The 21,919-nt window shown below is 44.9% G+C and overlaps 8 protein-coding genes across 8 annotated transcripts; 5 read left to right on the top strand and 3 right to left on the bottom strand.

The window, feature by feature from the left end:
* Nucleotides 1-862: 862 nt before the first annotated feature.
* F4817DRAFT_334733 (S-adenosyl-L-methionine-dependent methyltransferase) lies at nt 863-2,385 on the bottom strand. The gene is made up of 3 exons (XM_049302934.1): nt 1,920-2,385; nt 1,325-1,864; nt 863-1,271 (listed from the first exon to the last, which is right to left on the bottom strand). The coding sequence occupies exons 1-3, from the start codon at nt 2,074-2,076 to the stop codon at nt 1,138-1,140; spliced, it is 831 nt and encodes a 276-aa protein (XP_049160087.1). The 5' UTR covers nt 2,077-2,385; the 3' UTR covers nt 863-1,137.
* A 2,656-nt stretch (nt 2,386-5,041) lies between these two features.
* On the top strand, nt 5,042-7,156 carry F4817DRAFT_334739 (putative aldo/keto reductase). The gene is made up of 3 exons (XM_049302935.1): nt 5,042-5,558; nt 5,646-6,051; nt 6,118-7,156. The coding sequence occupies exons 1-3, from the start codon at nt 5,432-5,434 to the stop codon at nt 6,572-6,574; spliced, it is 990 nt and encodes a 329-aa protein (XP_049160088.1). The 5' UTR covers nt 5,042-5,431; the 3' UTR covers nt 6,575-7,156.
* A 613-nt stretch (nt 7,157-7,769) lies between these two features.
* F4817DRAFT_334740 (uncharacterized protein) lies at nt 7,770-8,284 on the bottom strand. The gene has a single exon (XM_049302936.1). It carries the CDS (start codon nt 8,213-8,215, stop codon nt 7,958-7,960), a length of 258 nt encoding a protein of 85 aa, XP_049160089.1. The 5' UTR covers nt 8,216-8,284; the 3' UTR covers nt 7,770-7,957.
* A 506-nt stretch (nt 8,285-8,790) lies between these two features.
* Nucleotides 8,791-9,615, top strand: F4817DRAFT_334742 (uncharacterized protein). The gene has a single exon (XM_049302937.1). The coding sequence runs from the start codon at nt 9,066-9,068 to the stop codon at nt 9,234-9,236; it is 171 nt and encodes a 56-aa protein (XP_049160090.1). The 5' UTR covers nt 8,791-9,065; the 3' UTR covers nt 9,237-9,615.
* Nucleotides 9,616-12,011: 2,396 nt separating this feature from the next.
* Nucleotides 12,012-12,955, bottom strand: F4817DRAFT_71907 (Rpr2-domain-containing protein). Its single transcript, XM_049307811.1, has 2 exons — nt 12,165-12,955; nt 12,012-12,118 (listed from the first exon to the last, which is right to left on the bottom strand). Exon 1 carries the CDS (start codon nt 12,792-12,794, stop codon nt 12,297-12,299), a length of 498 nt encoding a protein of 165 aa, XP_049160091.1. The 5' UTR covers nt 12,795-12,955; the 3' UTR covers nt 12,012-12,118; nt 12,165-12,296.
* A 221-nt stretch (nt 12,956-13,176) lies between these two features.
* On the top strand, nt 13,177-15,906 carry F4817DRAFT_334746 (ATP-dependent RNA helicase SUB2). Its single transcript, XM_049302938.1, has 5 exons — nt 13,177-13,650; nt 14,206-14,616; nt 14,669-15,029; nt 15,079-15,336; nt 15,389-15,906. The coding sequence occupies exons 1-5, from the start codon at nt 13,425-13,427 to the stop codon at nt 15,435-15,437; spliced, it is 1,305 nt and encodes a 434-aa protein (XP_049160092.1). The 5' UTR covers nt 13,177-13,424; the 3' UTR covers nt 15,438-15,906.
* Nucleotides 15,907-16,181: 275 nt separating this feature from the next.
* Nucleotides 16,182-16,508, top strand: F4817DRAFT_314975 (uncharacterized protein; the record flags this gene model as incomplete). The annotated part of the gene is made up of 1 exon (XM_049300472.1): nt 16,182-16,508. The coding sequence occupies one exon, from the start codon at nt 16,182-16,184 to the stop codon at nt 16,506-16,508; it is 327 nt and encodes a 108-aa protein (XP_049160093.1).
* A 1,517-nt stretch (nt 16,509-18,025) lies between these two features.
* Nucleotides 18,026-20,019, top strand: F4817DRAFT_72000 (6-phosphogluconate dehydrogenase, decarboxylating). The gene is made up of 2 exons (XM_049307812.1): nt 18,026-18,791; nt 18,866-20,019. Exons 1-2 carry the CDS (start codon nt 18,227-18,229, stop codon nt 19,846-19,848), a joined length of 1,548 nt encoding a protein of 515 aa, XP_049160094.1. The 5' UTR covers nt 18,026-18,226; the 3' UTR covers nt 19,849-20,019.
* Nucleotides 20,020-21,919: the final 1,900 nt, after the last annotated feature.

Consider the following 21,919-nt stretch of genomic DNA (forward strand, 5'->3'; position numbering starts at 1 on the left):
GATTCGTATTTCCACCCGAGGCTAGAGAAAGTTTCCAGTCCCTTCTGTATTTAATGCTTTGTATGTCGATAGTTAAAAAGCTGAAGGAGTTACATTGAATCGATAAAAAGCTCTACTCGATATAACCCTGGCTCAGGAGTTTAGGCAACAACAATAATAAAACACGCGATTTCACTCAATCCTACGCATCCTACCTTTGGAAGTTCCGCGTACATTAAGCAAGGAGAACTAGGGTTATGAATACTACCAAGCGCATAGCAATTGTAATACTAGGTGTTTTAGACATAAATATTTGGGGCATACAACTGAATTCAATAGGATGGTAACGTCGAAATACTACACTATCAGCAGCGAAGGATCCAAGGTTCTTTTCACATCTATTATATTCAGCTTTGTGAGCACGGCCTCGGCGACATAATGTGATGATGATCATTAAACGCTAGGATTATAGAAATTGTTTAGGTGATGGAATAGTATATTTACACCTTACTAAGTATTGGTCAATCTATACTCCATACATTGCCAACTTAAACTGGTAATGTCGACTTGATTGAGTGTTCAGCACTGCACTATGGCTTTGACAATTAGGGGACTAAGATATTCTCACAACGACGCATGTGTAAATGTTAATACTAACTTATTTTAAACTTACTATGTAATTTGAAGTGTTAGTAGTTCCATACGGCTATGATCAGTAGATTGGAACTCCTTTTGAACTTCGAAATAGTACAGCTTTAGCTACCAGACATATTTGCAATCTAGTGGCTTTTCTGGAATCCTTCCGTCGATGAGGATGATGAGTTCGCTAACGTTTAGTGGCTTAATTTGGAGTACACAGGAAAATACTCTTGCAGCTGAATAAATCATTGTATACCTGTAGGTACAGTTCAAGAAAGACCCGGCGTTTACCTTGTACGGACACTCGGGATTTGAATATATGTCAGGTTTAAATCCCTATTTTCTGAAGCCTCGGGGACCGCTGCCCCTATCTTACTTAACATGATGGCTCTTACTCTACCAAGACTAGCAATATTTACTATTAAAAAGAAGGTTGATGGAGTCCTAGATTACCCAACGAAGGAAATAGTCAAAGTCTAAAGAAGTATATCCAATGGCCCCTTACGTTTCTAGACCTAGTTAAGCTTCAGGCTTTCTGCCGTACACTACCCTTAGGGGCAAATAGGCTCCTTTCGTCTTCAACTCCTCTTCAAAGCGCGCTGGCCAGGTCTCGAAATCCTCTGCAGAAATAGACTTGAGTCCTCCTGGAATGGCTAAAATATCTTGTCAACTTCATCGTAGCCGTAATATCAAGGAATAGACTTACATTTCCCAGCTATAGTGATATTCTTGCCACCACCCACGGTACTCTCGACGCTGACACCGGCTAATTCCTGGTCTTTATGCTTAGGACCTATGCCAATAGGCAGTAGCACGCTTTTGACGTCCACAAAGCCAGCGTCTTTAACTATGCCCTCTAAGTCAGCGGCAAACCCGCTCTTCGTGCCCCTCATATCCCACAGCTCGCCCAACATATCAAGGAACTGCTTATAGGCCGGCCCTTTGTTATCATTAGTTACTTCATACTGAGGTTCCATAAGCTCAATCCAACCACCGGGCTTCACAAGCTCTCCGAGAGAGTTAATGGCCTCACGCTGCTTCGGACCCGCCTGGAATAGCACTAGAGTTTGATGCACGTAATCAAATGTTGACTTCCAAGACTTTGGCCATGGTTCGTTAATATCTTGGATCTGAAAGCTGATTCCTGACTGCGGGGGATCGGGAAAACGATCCTGAAGGTCAGTCCCAATTAGCGTAGCTGAGTTTGGGTCTTTGAGAGAAGCTTGGAACTGCGACAACCAGAACCCTATTTTGAAATGTCAGTCAAACTTTCCCGTTGAGAGCACCCAAGGAAAATATACCGTTATTTGTAGCACTGTCGAGTACTTTAAGGTTCCCGCGTGCCGTGTCGATAGGGGCAAGGAAGGCATTTCCATCCATATAGGCTCTTACCACAGCAGAAGCCTGCTCTAAGCGCTTATTCTCTGCCTCTGCTGAGGAAACGAAGTAGTCGGGCATTGTAGCTAACTTAGGAAGGGTTCGGTAAACAGGCTTGGTGAATAAAACATCTTGAAGCAATGGGAGGGTTCATATAGACTGGGGAACTAGGAGAGTATTTATAAAGTTTTGCGATTACTTACCTAGATAGATACCTTGTAAGTAAGGTGGTATTTGGGGTAGTACAACGGCACGATATTATTTATACGATGTTGGCATATATTCACACACTTTAGCGAGTCCACAACCAATAATTTGTAGACATTCCGCAGTAGTCCCTATGGCATTCGAACATAGCAAAATAATACGAACTTGATTTATAAGAATAATAAATCCTTTAGACTTTAGTGAGTTACGCAATGCATCTGCAGTACACGTAATAGCTTGTGTTCGTTGTCTCCCCCACCGGAAAGCCGTTGATTTTGTGTACGTTTTCTATACCTAACAAGGATAAGCTCCTGTTATTGATCCTACGAAAGTGCATATGTACGCGGTCCAATAGTCCGTTGCCTTTGTGCGGACTACGAGTCTCATCACAAGTCTTTCTAGTACTCAGTATTTCGTTGGTGTGATGAAACCGCATTGACCTCGATATAAAGTATAGAACCAATTTAAGAGATCCTCAGATGCTAGTTGTCGAGCATTCAGGCCATATTAACTACTCAAATTGCGTATGAAGATACTTGAGGTTTCTAATGGTTTTATAATTGGTGGTATTCATATAATAAAGAGATTTATATGACGTTGAAATATGCCTCGAAGGTAGACCTTACGCACACCGGTAACAAATTGCACAAGTAAATATAAGCTGAAAAAGCTACACACTATATCACGTACGACCATAGAATCTGGAAAACTCGGGATCCCGTCCGCTCTCCCTTAGATAAGCCGGATATCGCTGGATTAGTAGTTGGGTCGGTGACGACCAGCGAATCCCCAGTGTTGTACGTTTTGCCCCCGTTTTCTTTTTGGCCTTTTCATATTATAATCGCGTAGGCGCAGAACTATCGTTTATAACATATCTCTAAGTACATATTATTATATACAATCATAGTATACTTTTAACCTTTACTGGCCTCGTATAATGGACTTCCTTTGGTGTATCAATTTTGGGCTAGTCATCACTGCCGGCTGTTACCGCCTAACGTGCGTAGGTAGTATTAATTGGCACAACAGGTAGGCATATGAAGTTTCTCAATTTATTATTTATAATAGATGTCTTAATCAAGATTTCTCATACCTCAATAATCACCAAAGTATCTTTAGAGGACAGGGCGTTTCTTAAAGATGGCGTGTTCGTCTCCAGGGATAGTCGTAGCATAACCCCTATTTTTGAAGAGTTAGAGTCATTCTTCTTTGAGAGCTTGATGTATTTTTCTGATTAATATATACTGAAGTTATCTTATGTCGCTTCTGCCCAATCTGCAGGTATTATTAAAATGTCCTCTTCAAAATTACTTTTAAAACTAATGCACCATAGTAGATAGTGACGTAACGATGTGGAAGTGAACAAATAGGTATAAGGATCAAGGTAAGGCCATGAAGAAGTTCCATACTTGAGTTACCCAACTATTTCCAGCATTTCATGACAACAGAAAGCGTATAAAATGACCCGAATGTTCGTAGACGGAGTTGTTCCAAATATACTTGAATGAAGGATAAGTTAGCCAGCGAAGAGTACGAGGGCACCATCTACGATAGTACGACAAATGTAAACCGTGCTATGACGCGATGACTCTTATTATTTAACCTAATCTTTGTATGATATTGATAGGCTTACAAGACTTTTTAATAGGAGGGAAAGATAGCGGAGACTCAGCCGCTACGATGCAAGCCTGGACCGTATTCACGCCTGATAAAGATGCGTTTAGTTTGAGAAACTCGATTTAAGGTATCTATGGTCGTGTTAATAGCTGTAACTGCTCAATACTTACATGATGTCTGGCCAGGTTCTTCTTTATTTTGCCCTTAGACTTGTAGAGCTTCTCTATGAGTTCGGCTGTTCACCTACTGTGCCGGAAACGATGCATATTTTACCCTCCGAACCCTACTATACTTAGTAGCTAAAGGCTGTTCTAACAGAGTGGTAGATTTTCAGAATTTAGCTCTCCTAGAGCATTGCGAACAGCCCTATGCAACGTCGTTTACACCAGCACAAGGTAGCCAAGAAACAGCGGCAGGGCCGGCAGCACAAGCGACGGCAACACACTAAAAACTACCAACCGCTATTCTGGGATGATGAGAGGAAGAAGAAGATTCGTGCAGATCGAGCAGCCAAGAAGTTATCGAATGCCGAGGCCCTTAATATATGTCGCCCTATTGTTAGATTTTTACTTTTAATCATTTGCTAGGACCATACATGTATTGACCACGCCATGGTGGTGGATGCTACGCCTGTGGTTGGGGAATTCGATATGTCATCAGGGGTATTGCTAAAGATTTGAGCTGTATTGAGGCCGTGTGTAATTGGCGATCTACAAGATCTGGTGCATCTCGCCGGTAGATGGGGGATTTGGAGTAGCTGTCCATTAGGGAGTAGCTCGTCGCGATCACTAGGCATAGCGATTATGTCCGAAGCCCAAAAACGGCGTGTAGCGCCGGTGCTTGGCCCGGTACTCGCTGTCATATGTCCGGGTAAGTCCGGGATTAACTCGATTCGGTCGTCGGCGTCCGAAGCTTACGGCGAACGGATTCCGCGGGGTTAAGACCTATTTTACAAGCTGCTGAAACTCTTCATGAGGTGACGAACAAAGTTCTTCCCACGTGTAAAGCAAGGATGTACACACGATCTTGGTATTGGTCGTTGGCTGTCTCTATAGGGCTTTCATGCACGTCGTATAAAAGACCGTTCCTAGAGTTTATGCTGTTATCAGGCAGCTTAGGAGGTACGTATGTGGAGGAGGGGCTGTAGGGCGTAGCCAATAACTGGACTGGCACCAGATACGACCAGATCTAAATGTCATCTGATATGGGTATCGTGCTACTAGTACTGCAAAATCCTCTACTAAAACTGACAACTTCTAATATCCTACGCAAGCCTGAAAAGGCAATTGTTATTACGACGTAAAGGTTTAACTCCTAATGATCAACCCCCCTACTCTACATGGGTTTTCCTCCTGTCCGGAATTAAAGTACCGAGATGCATAAAAGCCGTTAAGGCCTGATATTTTACCGCGACCTTACAATAGGTGACTGTTGGTGATTAGTGACGTAAACATCAAGCAGGGCAGATCGCGAATATAAACGTCGTCACAGAACACGACCATTACATTCAAGCCAACAACGACATCAACCATCCTAGGGACAGCGCATTCTTCTTTTACAGAATTTAAACTTCAATCAAGTATTTCCAAATCTACGCCCAATACATAATAAAATGCTCCAAGTCGCTGGCAAAGAAGTAGGCCCTATTGGCTTTGGCCTCATGGGATTGACCTGGCGAGCCAACCCATGCCCCCAAGAGCAAGCCTTTGAGACAATGCGTACAGCACTCAAGAATGGATGTACGTGGCCAACCTCCAGGTCATGACGTGCTGACCGCCAGGTAGTTCTCACTATTTATTATCAGGGGCTAATACTTGCTGCGCTAGGTAACCTTTGGAATGGCGGCGAGTTCTACGGGACGCCCGACTACAATAGTTTAGTACTCCTAGAAAGGTACTTCGAAAAGTACCCTGAAGACGCCGACAAGGTGGTCATCTGCATCAAGGGTGGCGTGAACCCTACAACTCACCAGACAGACGGCTCGCCCGAGAACACGCGCCGCTCTATCAACGATAGCATAGCCCAGCTCAAGGGACGCAAGAAGATGGAACTATTCGAGTTCGCTCGCCGGGATCAGAAGGTACCGATGGAAGTCACTTTCGATGTTGTGAATAAGGAATTCGTCCAGACAGGCAAGATCGGGGGCATCTCTCTGTCAGAAGTGCGAGCCGAGACGATCCACGAAGCTGTCAAGCACGTTAAAGTCCACTCCGTAGAAGTAGAACTCTCGCTGTAAGTCACGGCCCTAGCAAGTCCAGCTGCACCAGTTGGCTATTATTTCTGCTAACCATGTAATAGGTTCTCGACCGACGTACTGGAGAATGGTGTAGCAGCCGCTTGTGCCCAGTATGGGATCCCGCTCATCGCATACTCGCCGATCGGCAGGGGTATGTTGACGGGTCAGATCAAAAAGATCGAAGACATCCCGGAGGATTCAATGCTGCGTCGCTTTCCCCGGTTTCTGCCAGGGAACTTCGAGATCAACCTGGAGCTGGTCCGCCAGGTCGAGGAGCTGGCCAAGAAGAAAGGCTGCACACCAGCCCAGCTCGCCATCAACTGGACCCTGGCGATATCGAAGCGCCCCGGGATGCCGACTATTATCCCGATTCCCGGTGCTACGACAGCGGCGCGGGTGGAGGAAAATAGCAAGCTCGTAGACATCACTGATGAGGAGATGGCCGAGATCGACGCTACCTTGTCCAAGTTCAAGACAGCTGGCGAACGCTACCCCGATACCGTTCCTACGAACACGTAAACCTATAGGGGTCTTGCCTATGGGATGCCAGCCAAAGTCATGAGAAACGCATTTCTCATGTACATATTAGTTATAGCCTAGGCGGGCATAGCATAGTTGAGTGGGAGTAGACCTTGGGTATGTATTATGATGAATAACTAAAGCATCTACGTAAGTGAATTCATTTCAAGTTCATGATTTACTAAAATTAGGTGAAGAATAAATTAGTTGAAATTGAAGTAGCTAAAACTAAATATTTGCATACAAGAATATGAGCGGTAGAAATATATCTCTTAATAAGCTAGATAGGGGTCGCTTTTTTACGCTTGTCTAGGTACGTTGACGTGTCAGAGAATACCTACATAGAGTAGTATTCAGTTGCTTCCCTAGTAAATATTATATGGGCTCATGCTGTTATTATAACAAGCTCCTCATGTCATTTAATACCGAATTAGATCCGCTGGTAACGAGGCTTGGTTCCATGGGATGATCCTTAAGAGATGGCGTCTATCGCGGATACAACTATGTCTATCTACCAAACTATTGAGATACCTGGGTCGGACACACCTGGGGTAAAAAGCCTTCAGTTACAGTATACCAATGGTCCAGTCTTAATTGGGGTTCTAAATTTTTTTTGTGCTCCAACAGAGTTGTATTCCCATTTACTCCTATCCTCACGAAGCGCCAAGATACTACATAGCACAGGTTCCGTAATTTTCTAGCCAGTTAAAATCAGTTGAGGATTGGTATAAGGTAACCCTATGAAGGAAACCTCTGTTTGAACCAATCAGGATTTTTATAATGTCATAAGGATTCAGGCGTAGTCTTTTGGCACTTCGGGAGAGAGCCCGTTGCTGCATTTTATGCAGGGGATGGGATCCAATCCGTTGTCCAATTAGAGCAATGGTATATTGCAGCAGGATCTAGGTGTAGAGTACGTTATATCGCTCTAGATAACTGTAGCAGACATAAAATATCGTTTTTGATTGTTACCTACCTAGGTACCTAGTTACTACTGTCTAACACAGCTTAGGGTCCTCTCTGGATCTATCATCCTGGCGACCTGTAGACTGCTTGATTGAGTGAGACACGTCTTGGCATATCTTAAAGAGTATAGTGTGTCCATAGGTATTTTATCTTGGCGCAAACCAATGTTGTGCAAGCCCTGCAAGCCCTGCAAGCCCTATGCCGAAGGTAGTGCTTTGTCTTTTTTTATGTCAGCATAACGACCTATCTTCTCGAAGAATCTCGAAGGGTTTACCCTTTGACTTCATATGAAGCCACACTCGAAAAAGGGTGTATAAGACGGCTAGGTCGAATTCTGTCGAAGCTTTTCCATTTCTACATGCAACACCTAATAGCATCTAATTTCAACCTAATAGCATCTAATTTCAACAATACGAATCAACCATCTCCATAGTGCGAAAGATAGAAAGAAGACAGATAATCAAGCGTATCACCAGGCAGATTGGTCCTACTCTCGCCGCTATCGAGTGTGACCAAGGGCTTTCCGCTGATAACAGTACAATAATCCACGGATATTGTTTGGTGCAATGGCGTCTCCACATCCGGCGCGGAGTATATCAAACGGATGATACCTACTGCCGTTCGGAGCACACATCGGAGGCTACTGGGGTGGAAAACGTAGTTAGCAGGTCCCATTCCTAGATACTAAATGGGCATAGCACGGGAAGCCCCCTGGCATTTAGATAACACCTCGTTATATCTAGCATCGAGTAGATCATTGATCCTATCGGATGGGGTTTCATGTGTGGTGCATATATTGCTAGTGATTACACCTTTATCAAGTAGCGCTTCGGGATGACCGCCCTCGTCGACGATAAACATACCCTTGCCTTCTTTATTGTGTAAGGACATGGTGTTTACTAAGATATAGGTAAAGTTGTAGAGGATTAGCAACCATGATGTCTGTACTAGTCTGAGAGATTGGTATAAACGAAACATCAACCCGAAGACCAGTTTTACACTTAAATCTTGACTCTGTTTGGAAGCAGTATGGCATAACTAGTCTATTAACCTTCCGTCGTTTATAATACTTACTAGTATTGTTATTCACTTCTGGGCTTGCATGAACTGTGTATCGTATACACAAAGAGTGGCGTGGAGAAAGTAACAGTTTGTGGTTACACTCTACTCCAAGGTGCGGAGAGGGACGGGCCTAGATAAATGCACGCGCGGTATGAGCGAGACTATAAATCCATCTTTAGGTTAGGAGAGCGCGCATGGACCACATGTATCATGGCAGCGCAACAATATATAAGTGCCTTCGAGGCCGACAGAATATATCGATACGTCCTGTAACTTTTATTTCTTTTCCTTAAACAGTTGCTAAGTCAAGCCGCTTATTGTATCATCCGAGATAGTATCTTTGCGAGCTATATCAGTTGTTGGCTATTACCTAAAGCGTAACTATACCTAATCTCGCTATCCTAATAGCTACCTAATCTACCCAACACCGGTCATACCTACGGTTCAATCTTACAAATTCACCATGATTTTCCTGTTCGACTCAGTTACCACTTATCCCGGAATCAACTACGTGGACTTTTCTGCCGTCGCTGCTTTTGGTATAATGGGAACCTTGTCATTGGCAACAATAATCAGCTTACTCACCTCGGCTCCCAGCGGGAACGCCCGTGAGAATGGCCCCACTGTGGGCTGATTCCCCCCCTCGAGATGAGGAGTCAGCGTCGCAATCTACATTGGTCGGATCCCGTTTTACACCGCTTTCCGTGGCATAGGGCGGCCGCCGTTCCTTGGTATTCCAACTAGTCGGGGATGTTTAAGTGAGCATTGAGTCAAAGTAGCACTTGGTTTATGGAAGACGGATTGCATATATATGCTGCATACCTAGGTATCATCAGAAGTACGAGTTTTTATACGGCCTGCCGCAGAAGCTAGAAATGGGAGGTAGAGTTGGAGGAGGTGTAATGGCTCGCTATATACTATATATGGAATACAACATCCCTTGCAGTCTTGCTCATTATCTATAAGATGGTGCTTCGTAAATCGAAACTAAGTATACGCCTTTCGTGGTATACCAATGCGCTATTTTAGTAAAATATAGGATTCCGTCCCTGCATAGAAACTAATAAGGGCTATATACTCATAAGCATCTGATAGCTCCATCTCGCGGGAGCTCTAACTAGATGTAGGTAGCGTGTATTGGTTGAAGATACTCTCACTTTCTTCTCCTCTTTAACTTATCACACCTCCCACGGCACGGTTTCTACAGTAGCACTTAGCCGCTGCGGTCTTGACTTTTAAATCATTGTGACTACTAACATACTCGTGAGTCGTATCGTCGTAGATTTTGAGGCGTTCATGGCGAGTGTAAATCTTGTGTTGAGTCTCACTTGCTCGGGACACTTAAGAGGGTTCCTAAGGATTCATCAAATGGCATTTCAGGTCTCAGACTGTTCTGCGGAGTAGTGATACGACAACAGATTTTCCGAATTGCGTTAGATTGGTTATTGAATGATAAGGTGATCGGAAAACGCTATCTACGGTGACGCCACAATACACCAGAACGGCTACTAGAGATTCTACGTATGACCCTTTACCCGCTCGCGAGACATTTGTAAACTTGTAGGTTAAGTATATCGAGCTTTCACTAGTTCCCCTTTTTCGATAGGTAGGACTCCGTTAATAATGTAGACTAGAACAACAAGGATCTTCCCCGGGAATTGGATTCGAGCACCCAGCATTTCTTCTAATCTTTCCCATGATATCGTTTTCCGTAGTAGAGGGGTTCCTTACGGGGCTCTGTTATCTTGTAGCCTAATGGTACAACATATTTGGTACCGAGGGACTACCTATCTTGAACATATTTCCGCGGGGCTTTGCTAGGTTATCCGATGGCGAATCTTTGGACGGGTAACTGCAGGTGCTGCGCTCGAAACGGCGAGTGGCTTGATGCTGGAGGGATGTGGACGTGAATGCGGTTACACAAATTAGTAGCGGCTTGGACCTATTAGCAGCCAGTAGTGACATCCACGAGCACATAAACCACGTACATACAGCTCCCATACCTAGAAACAGTTCAATCTTTCCGATCTATTAAGCCACTACCTGCAATCAGCCCAAAACGCTTATGAGTCGAGTATCCTAGACTTTATGGCATTCGCGATAGTATTTTATGAGCCAATATATTGCCTCTAAAGGTGCAAAATGAGGAGGACATGTATTGTACGGAGCTTCCTTCGCTAAGGGTCAATACTCATACTAAAGGGGTACAAAGGTAGAGAATTAATAGTATTCGTATCCCAATAGTTAGTATGCATTAAAGGTTTATCGATATTGCATCTTTTCTTTTTCTGCCCGAGGCTACGGAAGGGACGGATGTATGTTCCATCCACAGTTCTCCTTTACACGTTTGATCTCTCAACACATCTCACCCTGAGACCTCTGGCTTCCTCCCCGACATACATACAGCGAATCACCCTCATCTATTCAGTCTATTATAGTCTGGACAGAGTAGTGTCCAGTCAGCAGATATTAAATCCCTGGAACTGGAGTGTGAACTGGCTTTGTTCCTGTCAAGGAGAACACATTGTTTAATCTTCCGAGTTTAACACCCCTTTAATTTGAATATAGAATATAATGTATTCATGCCCCAGTTAATGTAATGAACTCAGTTTTCAGGCTATTTCCATTCCTATAATAATTCAGGAATGCTTAAACAGCCGTTTCTCATCATAGTTCTTTATAAAACAGCCCCCCTGCGTATCTGCTCAAACTTTAACATTGGACTTCTTTTATATAATCATTCGGAAACATCTTCAGCATTATCTTTTAAATCTATGTGTATTGAAAGCAAAACAAGAAACACTTTTCCTAAGAAATAGACATTGTGGTTTAACGCGAGCTTACCTCCTAAAGGATGGTAGGTCAATCTGTGTTCAAGGCAATGATGATAAATCTTATTTAGTAGCAACGATAATATCGTATGAATTGATCGAAAGTGATTAAAACAGAACTTCTGAGCCTTCTTCTTTTTTTTATGATGCGACGGGAGGCCAGGCATTTATACTATTTTCAGCTTGACACTTGGACCCATAGGTCAGACCTCCATTCACACCACTTGCATTGGGCCCTTGGGCCCTTGGAGGAGCTCAACTTTCGTGCAAATGAATTTAATACTTTGGGTATATTTAAGTTTAGGCAATGCAAATGCTCTTGCTATTGCGCTTAGGTAAATGCCCAACTAAATTTCCTTCCAAAAACTGAATACCTAGGTACACTTCTAATATGGCATAGGCTGGTGCTATTGCGTTACGATCGCCACACTTCGTATACTTGGTACCTAAGGTATATACGTGGTAGGTATACTGTATTTGATTGTAACCTTTTTAGTTGTTGCCTTTCTCTGTTCCGGCTACCGAAAATGGAACCCTACACCAGCTAAATTCGGATTTCATAACAGCGTATTCTCTCCTTATCATGTAGGATTCTGATACAAAAGGAACTGCGGACCACGGTGCTAACGACTGTCCCTGTATGTATTTCTAAAACCATCGGTTCTTCGCTTTAATATCTAAATACCTAATACAGTTAGAAGTTGTATTTGGAGGTGACAATAAAACCTTACCTCCTCTAGAAGCGTTCTTCTAGTATTTGAATCAGCCAGAAGGGCTCGCTTATTGTAATATGGGCTGAATTGACAGGTAGTTAATTATAGGTCCATCTTGCAGAGAGATAAAGCACGGGGTTGTGCTACTGCTCAAGAACATCCTATTGCATTATCGGCCTCTAAACTCCGATCCGTTTCCTTCTTCGAGTCTGCTTCACGAATTGGTCGCCGTTTTTGCCGGGGTGCTTGGACGGGGAAACGCTTGACTCCTTTGCAGGCGTGACACTTAACAACGAGAACGTCAGCCCATGGCTTTTTACCGCCTTTGCTTTTGTTCTCAATTGATGAGCTACTGGTCTCTCCTTCGATAAGTAGACTATCGCAGAATTTGCAGATAGTATGCTTCATAGCTGGAGAAAGACGTATTTGACTCTTTAACGAGGCAGACCGAAGGTCGGTAATAAAGCGACGTGAAAGTCCATGCTTAGATTGACTTGGGCAAAGTGTTTTCTTGTCTTGTGTTGCTACTGTGTCGTTTGTGATATCTTCAGGCTGGCTAGCTAGATATGTTGCTGCTTGATATAAATATGAGATTCGAGAATAGACTGGCCGATTTGGCACGCTTCCAGGTGCTTTGGATTTCCCCATGTCTTAGTTATCTTTATTAGAAAAAAAAACCCCTTCCTGTATGATTCAAATTATCAAAACAGCAGTTGTTGGAATGTGTTTGATGTCAGATAGGTACGTACCCGGTAGCTTATTAAAGTACATGTAGGGTGACCATGACGAGGTGCACATGAGAACCGGTGCAGGTGGCAGATTGGGGAAAGCGGAAATGGTAAAAATCCGGGGCAGCCCTACCGGTGTTTAGCCGCAAAACACCAAACACCAGTCAGCCAATAGTTGAGTGCACAGCCCCGTCATTTTCCCGCTAATACAAATTCAGCTTAGCTTCTGCAGTTGAGGTCGCGCATTCCATCAGCTCATGCATGTCGATTTTGTATTTTTCTGGACCGTCTTTCCAGCCTTTCCTGCCTTTCCTAACAACAACTTTCTTTCTCCATTCAACCTTTCAACCTTTCAACGTCGAGAGCCTCGCTGCACCGCCTTCTCGCATCTGCCATCAAAGGCATCCATCGCGTCTCGAGTTTTCACCTTTTTCATCAACTCTTAGGGCATTTTTCTTTCCTCTGAATTTTCATTTGACTTTACCTCCCTTTTTAATCTACCAAACCTTGCGACACGTATCCATCGCGATAATCTTACCATTCCATCACCATGTCGGCTGAAGAGGATCTGATCGACTACTCCGACGAGGAGCTGGCAACAAACGAGGCCACCACCGCCACCAACGGCAAGAAGACCGATGCTGCTGCTTCAGGCAATAGTGTTGACAAGAAGGGATCCTACGTCGGCATCCATGCTACCGGTTTCCGTGATTTCCTGCTGAAGCCCGAGCTTCTTCGCGCCATCGCCGATTGCGGTTTCGAACATCCATCGGAGGGTTAGTCTACATCTTACACGTTCAAGCTTTTGAAAAGTTATCCCTCCTTCAAGCGTCCGTCCATCTCGCAAGTACATCGCAAGCAAATGAAGAAAACAAAGGCGGTCGGAGAAGCGGAAGATCAGCACGCGTAAAATCACGCATAGCTATGTTTTTCGATGTCTGTGGAGCGAGGATCTATAGGAACCATCCTATCAGAGTGCCCTAAGAGCTTAAGAGACTCGTGCTTATCGCGTCAGTCTCGGTAGCTGGCGATGGGTTCACGCAACGTATCTCGCCTGGGAAATGTGTTGGGGCGATGAACCCTAGCTGCCTGATCTCGACGACAGTTGAGTAAATCTGGCCTCGAGCCGATGTATACGTCTTAGAAAGCTGGTGCTGTGATACGCGTACCCTTTTTATCTACGTATAGATGGAACAGTCGAAAAGGCCATTGGTGGTGGATCTAGATACTAGAAGATCGATGCTGCGATGATGGACGGATCTTGTCGAATTTCTACCTTCGCATCCCTAAAATCTTGGAAGTCCTATCTAACATTCGATCGATTACTATAGTCCAGCAAACCTGTATTCCCCAGGCTCTCCTCGGAGGTGATATTATCTGCCAGGCGAAGTCGGGTCTCGGTAAGACGGCTGTGTTCGTCCTCACTACCCTCCAACAGGTCGAACCTGTTGCTGGCGAGTGTTCCGTCTTGGTCATGTGCCACACCCGCGAGCTGGCCTTCCAGATTCGAAACGAGTACAACCGTTTCAGCAAGTATATGCCGGACATTAAGACCGGTGTCTTCTACGGTGGTACGCCTATTCAGAAGGATGCCGAAATCCTCAAGAATAAGGAAACCCACCCCCATATCATTGTTGGCACCCCGGGTCGTCTCAACGCCCTTGTTCGAGACAAGTACCTACGCCTGACCAGCGTTCGAATCTTCGTCCTTGATGAATGTGACAAGATGCTTGACGCTATTGGTAAGGACTCCTAACGCTTTGTTGTCAGCATTTTTATAACTAACTACGTAAGATATGCGGCGAGATGTTCAGGATATTTTCCGAGCCACTCCGCAGCAGAAGCAGGTCATGATGTTTTCCGCCACGCTTTCCGATGAAGTGAAGCCGATCTGCAAGAAGTTCATGCAGAACCCTACCGAACACTACGTAGATGAGGATACCAAATTGACTCTTCACGGCTTGCAGCAATATTACGTCAAGCTTAAGGAACAAGAGAAGAATCGTAAACTGAACGAGCTTCTCGATGAGTTGCAATTCAACCAGGTCATCATCTTCGTCAGGAGTACGATCCGTGCCACCGAACTCGACAAGTTGCTTCGCGAATGTAACTTCCCGTCTATCGCGGTACATTCGGGAGTCAGCCAGGAAGAGCGGTACGTATAGAATTATCCTCATCAATTACATGATCTAATGCCAATATAGTATCAAACGCTACAAGGAATTCAAGGAATTTAACAAGCGCATCTGTGTCGCTACTGATGTATTTGGTCGAGGCATTGATATTGAGCGTATCAACCTGGCTATCAACTATGATTTGCCTGCCGATGCTGACTCTTACCTCCACCGCGTTGGTCGTGCCGGCCGATTTGGTACCAAGGGTCTTGCAATCTCGTTCGTAAGCACTGATGCAGATCAAGAAGTGCTGAAGGCAATTGAGAAGCGATTCGAGGTCGCCCTTCCGTAAGTTGTGCGGTTCTAGCAGTCCTAGTTATTTAACTAATTTATTATATAGTGAATTCCCCAAGGACGGTATTGATGCTAGCACCTACATGGCATCTTAAGTCCACCTGCGTTCTCGATCGGTTTCCTTTATTTCCGCCCCGGGCTTGATTTTGGGTCGAGTTGGTGAAGTTGACGTGTGTACGCCCGTTAGTCTCAGAAAAGGGGATATTTCCGAAAAGTAAAGGATTCATTAGGCATCAAGGCTTTCTGTACATTATACTCTTTCAGCTTGCAACGGGCGACCAGCACACCCTCGGGGAAGAACAAGGGTCAGTAGTTAGGTGCTTTGAGCATATCGTAGCTCATGTTGGGCTCCTAATTAGCAATTTCATACACGGCCATAGTCCGTTGTCTCAGGTTTCGCAATGAATAGACTGGTATGATGAAACATCTCTACTCTTTTTTCTCTCGGATGTGATGTAAATGTAATCGCCCGCGAGAGGGGTTAATTGGAATGGTTTTCACCGTAGGGAAATTTTGGCCCCCTATAATATAGATAACCGCAGGATCATCTGGGAGACACATACCACTATAATTACCTATATTACATGTACAACATGAGCCGATAACTGCTATCCGCACTAATCCCCCTTTAAAAGGACTCACCCTCACGTAACTCAATTCTATTGGATCGTGTCACCTAAACGCGACGTCCTCCTAAGCCACTAAATGCGACAGGCAGGTTCAGGCAGGTTCAGCAGGCCTCTCATTTCTTGACCTGAGATGGGTGATATCAGTGCGTGTTCCTTTCTTTCTAATTATCTACTCTTCTTCTTCATCTATTCTTGTTATTCACCACAACAATGACCACAATTGAGATGTCAACCACCGTTACGCCATTTGAGCCAGCGGCATCTTGCGTCACAGGCGTCTACCATATATTTGCTGATCATGATTCGTGGTATGACCCCGATGACCCTCCTGCCTCCTGCCTATATTATCACCTTGGTCCATTGACAAGTCGTTCGGATTGCTTCCCTAAAGGCTGGCAATCTGGTTCGGGTGCCTTCGTGTCCACCAGTGAATGTCCAGGGGGATACTCAAAGGTATGCATGTCTATCAATGCGCCAGAGACGACTGCGATATGCTGTCCTAAGTATGCCACTTCAATACCAGCCGCTGAAGCCTAAGGAAATATATTTAAGCTAATATATATTAATGAACGTAGTAACTACGACTGCCAGGGTAAAGGGGGGATTTTTAATTGGCAGAAAACCGAGATATGCGTCTGACCTTTCAACTCCGGAGAAACATTTATATTCACAACTAGCACACCTGGGACGGGTCTCGTAACAATGACAACAAGTGAAGATCGGGGTGCGGTGAATGCGTATGGTATTGAAATTTGATGGCGGACGACGCCCGACCCTGTATCGTCTACAACCACTACAACCACTACGACTTCCAATACACCCTCGGGTGCGGTCTCTAATTCGACCTTGAGCCCAACAGTAGCCTCCACATCTCAAACTCTTTCAGCTGGGGCTGGAGCAGGAATCGGCATCGGCGCTGCAGCTGCTCAGACTACCATCCAATTCTTGTCAACTTATAAAGTATATACACATGTGAAGATACCTATGTTTTGCTATGACTGCTTAGTGCATTAGTAGCAAATATAATCTATAGTGTAGATTATCAAGAACCACACTACAATTCTGTTATACTCAAAATATCACCCCCGAGTTTACCTATATATACCTTGTTATTCCAAATGCCCAGTATCAGGTTTTTATACAATTATTTTAGCAGGTACCTACTTATTCATACAAATGCTATGGTCCCCGGGAGCAGACCTAGGAAAGCTAGTACTTCTCTTGACATTTGGTCAACCCTTTATGAGACTACTAAATGCTTATGCCTTGCTCGCTTTCGAAAAGGATGACGACAAATTCAGCGTGGGTTTTAACTTGTTACTTGCATATGGAATACTTTGCTCGGGGCGGGCCGTGAAAAACACTTGCGTAAAAGGTCAATATATAAGGATCAATAACACCAAAGACCTTCACATACGACCATAGAATCTGGAAAACTCGGGATCCCGTCCGCTCTCCCTTAGATAAGCCGGATATCGCTGGATTAGTAGTTGGGTCGGTGACGACCAGCGAATCCCCAGTGTTGTATGTATTTCTTTTTTTGCGGTTTTTTTTCTCCTATCCTTGGGTATTGAGCCCTCAGTTTTCACCTTTGCGCTTTTAGTCTTGAATTCAAGCAACATTAAAGCGAGTAGCAACGCATATAATCAATGTTTAGGAACAGCTTGATCTGGTTTAAACATAAAGGGGTATGTGCCAATCTTCAGCCGAGATTTCATTGGTCGATGATTTTCAGGGATTTTAGAGCTTTGACCATATTTGACCGCTGCTGCACCATACAGAAATGCTAAATTGAAAGCTATTATCCAGTATCAGTATCGTCACTTTTGAAGTCTGAGGGGATGTATGAGGGGAAGCAAATATATATTAGTATAAGTTATCGAAGTGTTCATGTAAAAGGTAAATTCTAGTAATCAAATAGGTACTTAGACCGAAATAAACCTCATGGAGCTAAACATCAAGATATGGCGTCTGACATAAGTATGCTGTAATTGACCCAGCGTAGTGGTGATGTAAGAGAGAGAATTACTTGCACATCAGAACCCACGTACTATCGAAAATAACTTGACAACAAGTTTATTAATTCTTTCCACACTCCTGATTTATATTTAATGTCGAGAGGTAAAGTTAAAACAATACGCGGTCGTTCAAGTCCTAATCATTTAACTAACTGGTTTGAAACTTGTTAAATACTTATTGTTTGTATACAACTATTTCCCATTAAATACTAGTACATATCCTTTAAATTCTATACAATGGCCTCAAACCCTGATATTGGTAATATTACGCGGATAGGCATCGTCGGGGCCGGTAATATGGGCACAATGATGTCTTTCGGCTTTTCCGAACACGGCCTCGACGTTTCCGTGTGGGACGTCTCAGAGAAGAATGTCGACCAGGCTCGTGAGATGGCAGAGCAGACGAAGACACTGAAGGGCAAGATCGATTATTTCAAAGATATCCACGAATTCACCAAGAGCTTGGATTCACAACCGCGGAAGATCTTCATCTTCTCTATTACGCATGGCTGGCCCGCTGACTCGGTCTTGGATAAGATAAGGGATGATCTAAAGGCCGGCGATATCATACTCGACGGCGGTAATGAGAACTATCGTAACACTGAACGACGTCAGAGGGAACTGGAGTCAAAGGGTGTCAAATGGATCGGTATGGGGGTTAGCGGCGGTTACCAGTCGGCCAGGCGCGGACCAAGTATGTCGCCAGGAGGTGACCGGGAAGCTGTCGAGTTTGTCCTTCCCCTTTTAGAGAAATTCTCCGCCAAGTCCCCGGTTGATGGCAAGCCGTGCGTTCAATATATAGGTAAGTAACACTTTGTCTGTTTATATAAGACTATCTGTCAGGGCACTTTTCAATGCTAAATTTATCACGCGTAGGCCCTCGTGGAGCCGGCCACTACGTGAAAATGGTCCATAATGGCATCGAGAACGGCATGCTTTCCGCCGTCTGCGAAGCGTGGAATATCCTTCACAGGTCCCTCGGACTCCCGTACGATGAGATAGGAAAGATTTTCGAGAAGTGGAATTCCGAGGGCGAGCTAAGGAACACCTACTTAATCCAGATCGGATCAGAGATCTGCCAGAAGAAAAAGACTCCTAAAGGTGACCAGAACGGAGAAGGAAAAGGAGAGAGCGGATACGTCTTGGATGATGTTCTCGATAAAGTCGTGCAGGACGACGATGGCTCGGAGGGTACCTTGTTCTGGACAGTTATGGATGCAGCCAGTCGACACGTCGCTGCACCTACGATTGCAACTGGCCATTTCTTTCGCGTAGCTAGTGGGAATCGGGCGCAGAGGTTGAAGGCAGTTAAGCACCTAGATATCCCGAAACCGCAACGTGTAGACATAAAAGACAAGGACAGCATCGTCGAGAATTTGCGCAGAGCAGTCTATGCGTCCTTCCTCTGCTCGTTCTGCCAGGGCCTCGAGCTTATTGCGCGGGCATCCAAGGACGAAGGCTGGGATGTCAACTTAGGCAAGTGCATACAGATCTGGAGAGCTGGTTGCATCATTCAAGAAGACTATATCGCCGATATGCTCGAACCGATCCTACTCAACGCGAAAGAGCCCATCATGAACATGAAGCTCATCGATGAGGTGGCTGCCGACTTACGAAAGAACTTCGACGCGCTGAAGCAGACTACGCTGAAGGCTATCGAATGGGACAACTATGTTCCTGCTATCAGCGCCAGTCTGGAGTATGTAAAGTATGTGGGCGGAGGAATGCTGGCAACTCAATTCATGGAGGCGGAGATGGATTTCTTTGGTGCACACGCTTACGACAGGCCGAGTGTGAGAGGAGAGGACCCTGGAAAGCCTTCAAAAGGGGCTCACCACTACGAATGGCGTCCTGCTTGAATTACTGCTACGAGGGCTCTGAATAGGTCTTTACTACCCTGATCTATGCGTTTCTGGGGAACTGGGGGTGGGTTAGATCGTGAAGATCCACCACGACCTCTGGACGCAATACCTAGCCCTAAGGAGCTAGAGATGCCTAGATTATGCATAGACATCCATTTCATATACTCGTAGTCTATGACTATGTATATTTTGTAAATTCCACTTCGTTGATGCCTTACACGGATATTTCTGTGCTTCGTAGCTCATAACCGCGTGGCCCTGAAATATGACTCAAGTCCTAGCGCCCACAGTGAAGTCCCTACACAAGGGCAAGGACTGTTAGGAATCCGTGCTGATTTGATGTCATTAGTTGGTGAGTCATCGCCGATATATGTTCAAACACCCAACCCAAAACAAGCTGCCACCTCCAACACCAACACCAACACTATCAACACTCGGCCCGAGGATCCCTCCTATGTAGTAAAATCCCTTGTCATGCCAACGGTATCGAGTCACGAATGAACAAACGTGTTTCCTTGTCCAAGGACACACCGCCTCAAGGATGTGATGTGGAATTATCTAGATCACAAGGGAAGGTAGAAGTCAGATTGTCTAACGTCTTAAAAGACTTTTCTCGGCATACGGACAACTGCTAGGCAGCAAGCTCCATTTTCATCGCCCCGGGCGGATCCATACCACTGGCCTGGGTTAGTTGGTTGTCTCCAGTCCCTAAACAACCCCGGGTTAGTAGTAGGTAGATGCTGACCACACGATCACGATGGCTTACTGGCATCATATACAAGGTTAAAGTTTTTTTTTTTCAGTCAAGAGATCTTCCCCGCAAACCTCGATAGCCTATAGATCTAGTTGATCACTTAGATAACTATGTACTTAACCTGTCTTTCGCCTCCGTAAGCGCGGCTAGCTTTGACCGCGAGCAAGCTGTAATACCCTCTTAGAACCGAGACTTTGTTATATTGTTCACGTGCTAGGAGGTACTTTTGATACCGCCTATCAGTTTACTGGTGGGGGCCGAAGTATAAGGGGGGGTTTGCGAAGCGCGTCGCGGAAGGACGGTTGACCCTTGCGGCACACTTCCCCGCATATTTTCGGCATCATGTGGTTTCGCGCGAGTGTGTCGTGTGTGTGTACATATACCTACGATTATTGTTCTGATATGCCTACATATGTGGGCGTTGTGGTCGGCCCTGGTCGTGTTGTAGTTGCCTTCACGGCCGTGCTGACTTTGTCTCGGACCTTCGGCTTCCATGGGGAGGTCAAGCCGAAAGACGCTCCGAATGAAACAAGGCTGAGGACTTCGGGGCTGAAAGTTTCGCATCTTATCGCCCTTTCTTGCTTGTCCCCTGCCTTGCCTACTGCTATCTTGGCGATCCGATATGGGGTATACTATGGATAGGATAGCCTACTCACTCATATGACGCCACTGGTGATATTTTGGGAGGCTGACCACTACCTAGTTCAGTGGATAGCCGGGCGTCCTGAACATAAGCAGAGGGCGATGATATTTGGACACTCTTCACACTGTAACTACTCGTTGACCAACGCAGGTTCACTTCACAGCCGTGTATTCCGTCGAATATGTAACAGGCTTGCTATTACTCAACTTCGTGCACGATGTTATCGTTACCCCATCGAAGTGACTGATATCATCCCACACCAACATCATGATAGGATCAGGATCACGATCACAGTCACACCACAGCAAATTTGATTATACCAATTGATCTTCTTGCTTTCAGCACGACTTGCGATGTAGTGGAAGGACATTTACCGAGATGGCTGCCATATGCAATTGTCTCAGCTGTCTGGAATAGGAGAAATACTACACTGCGTGATGGAGGTAGGCCAATAAATATTTACTACGTAGGGCTCAGCCCTTAGATGGCTTGAAATCCTTTGCACCTATCCAATAGACAGGCCTTGGGTCTCCCAACATAGTAATGAGATGCTTCGCTGCTGCCTAGGGGGGTTACTTAGGTACCCGAATTGTTGTCCTTAGGCATTTCGTCTTAGAACTACAGCTGTATGTCAAATAACTAGACGTAGTGTAGTACTGAGGCTTACTATG

This window comes from Daldinia loculata (assembly GCF_022478755.1).
Source record: "Daldinia loculata strain CBS 113971 unplaced genomic scaffold F4817scaffold_18, whole genome shotgun sequence".
Taxonomy (NCBI): Eukaryota; Fungi; Ascomycota; class Sordariomycetes; order Xylariales; family Hypoxylaceae; genus Daldinia; species Daldinia loculata.